A 1,815-nucleotide genomic window follows, 5' to 3' on the forward strand; every position below is an offset into this window, starting at 1 on the left:
TGTGCAAAAATTACAGAATCAAAGCCTAAAATTATAATGTTTGATCTTCATTCTACATGTCAAATTTTTTAATTTGCAAAACAGAAACCCTGTGCGCTAATCAAATTCTGCATTCTTTAGCATAACTATGGTATTGAAATGCATGGTACATATAAATAAAACAGATTTTTTATTCACTGTCTTTCTGGCAGTCTGTTGCGATGTGTTTATTGTGCTTGTTCATATCTTGGTGACTATGATGACATGATTTATGAGTCAGTACTCATGGAAATGATGAGTTTCCTTATTAACCTCATGCAGTAACTACCTCAGTATCACTTGCTGCCACTAGAACAAGTTGTATTCCCACTCTGGTCTCTTTAATTGTTTCATAAGTTCAAAACTTTTTCCTCAGACCTGCTGAGTCGCCTCCGAGACGCCAGAAAACCTGACGGGTCCACAGAACACGTCGGACACATCTTGACTGACTGGGTGAGTGTTTTTCTAAGCAGCTGCAGTCTGCAGAAGCCAGATGTTAGTTCTTTAAAAGTAATGTAGTCGCAATCAAAGATGTTCTGCAGAAATCAGGTGTCTATCTTGGTGTCCCTGCAGCTGCCCTGCCTCTCCTCCTACACGGCGTACTGCAGTAACCAGGTGAAAGCCAAGGCCCTGCTGGACCAGAAGAAGCAGGACCGGCGGGTCCAGGACTTCTTGCAGCGCTGTCTCCAGTCACCCTTCAGCAGGAAGTTGGACCTGTGGAACTTCCTGGACATTCCCCGCAGCCGGTTGGTGAAGTACCCGCTGCTGCTCAGGGAAATCCTGAAGCACACGGCCAACGACCACCCGGACCGGCAGCACCTGGACGAGGCGGTGAGGAAAACTACCATCATAATTCTCATAATAGTCCTGTAGGTCTGGTTCTACACCAGGGGTGTCCAATCCTGGTCCTCGAGGGCCATAGTCCTGCATGTTGTAGATGTTTCCCTCTTCCAGCACACCTGATTCAAATGATCAGGATCGTTATCAGGCTTCTGCAGAGCTTGATGATGAGCTGACTAACTTTCAAATATGATTATTATCCTTTGCACATCTCTAGTTGTTTACCCCATATGCTATGTCAATTTGTACATTCTCAGGTGAACAGTTTGCACGTCCCCGCACAAATGTTTTTATTACTTACAATTCCTTGGATTTGCACACTTGCTGTTTATTGACCTGCAACACTTGCCTTCTTTTTACATCTTTAATTCTTCTTTAAAAAAATCTCTGTCATCCTTTACTGCAATGCACCAAATCACCACATCAAATTCCTTGTATGTGAAAACTTACTTGTCAATGGAACTGTTTTTGATTCTAATTTGTATTAAATTCAGCTTTGACCTGAATCTGCACAGATGACCAAAATCAAACCATCAATTTCAGGCTTCACTGTTTTCACAAGTCACCAGTATCTCAGAAAAAAAGTTCAGGTCACTCACAGCATGTACATTAAACTCTGCAGGTTGTTGTTGAAAACTACAAGACTGTGCGCATCAATAATAAATGAAGCAAGTTAACTATGACTCCTGGGAAATATCAAATCACTAAGAAAAACACTGTGTGTTCAAACGTACATCCCTTCTTCTTGGTTGAACTGTGCATGACATGTTCTTTGCAGTAAAGTGTCATATCAAAGGAAGCGTCATGACTTGACCCTTCCAATGATGCCAGTTGACTGTCTGTGTGACAAAGTGTTGGCGAGAAAGATCATTTTAAATTTACGTCAAATTTAATCCCACAACAGGGTTAAAGTAGCAAAATGGATTGTGCAAAATGTAGGGGCATCAGGAGAAAAAT

The 1,815-nt window shown here is 41.8% G+C and overlaps 1 protein-coding gene across 5 annotated transcripts in view; it reads left to right on the forward strand.

The window, feature by feature from the left end:
* Positions 1 to 1,815, forward strand: part of arhgef3 (Rho guanine nucleotide exchange factor (GEF) 3) — a 48,006-nt gene that overhangs the window by 41,169 nt on the left and 5,022 nt on the right. For all 5 annotated transcript variants that reach the window (XM_008301278.1, XM_008301280.1, XM_008301282.1 and 2 more), the window contains 2 exons: positions 395 to 471; positions 592 to 849. In XM_008301278.1, coding sequence (XP_008299500.1) covers positions 395 to 471; positions 592 to 849 — 335 coding nt within the window. The remainder of the gene's footprint in view (positions 1 to 394; positions 472 to 591; positions 850 to 1,815) is intronic.

Source organism: Stegastes partitus, unplaced genomic scaffold, assembly GCF_000690725.1.
Source record: "Stegastes partitus isolate 25-593 unplaced genomic scaffold, Stegastes_partitus-1.0.2 Scaffold1654, whole genome shotgun sequence".
NCBI lineage: Eukaryota > Metazoa > Chordata > Actinopteri > Pomacentridae > Stegastes > Stegastes partitus.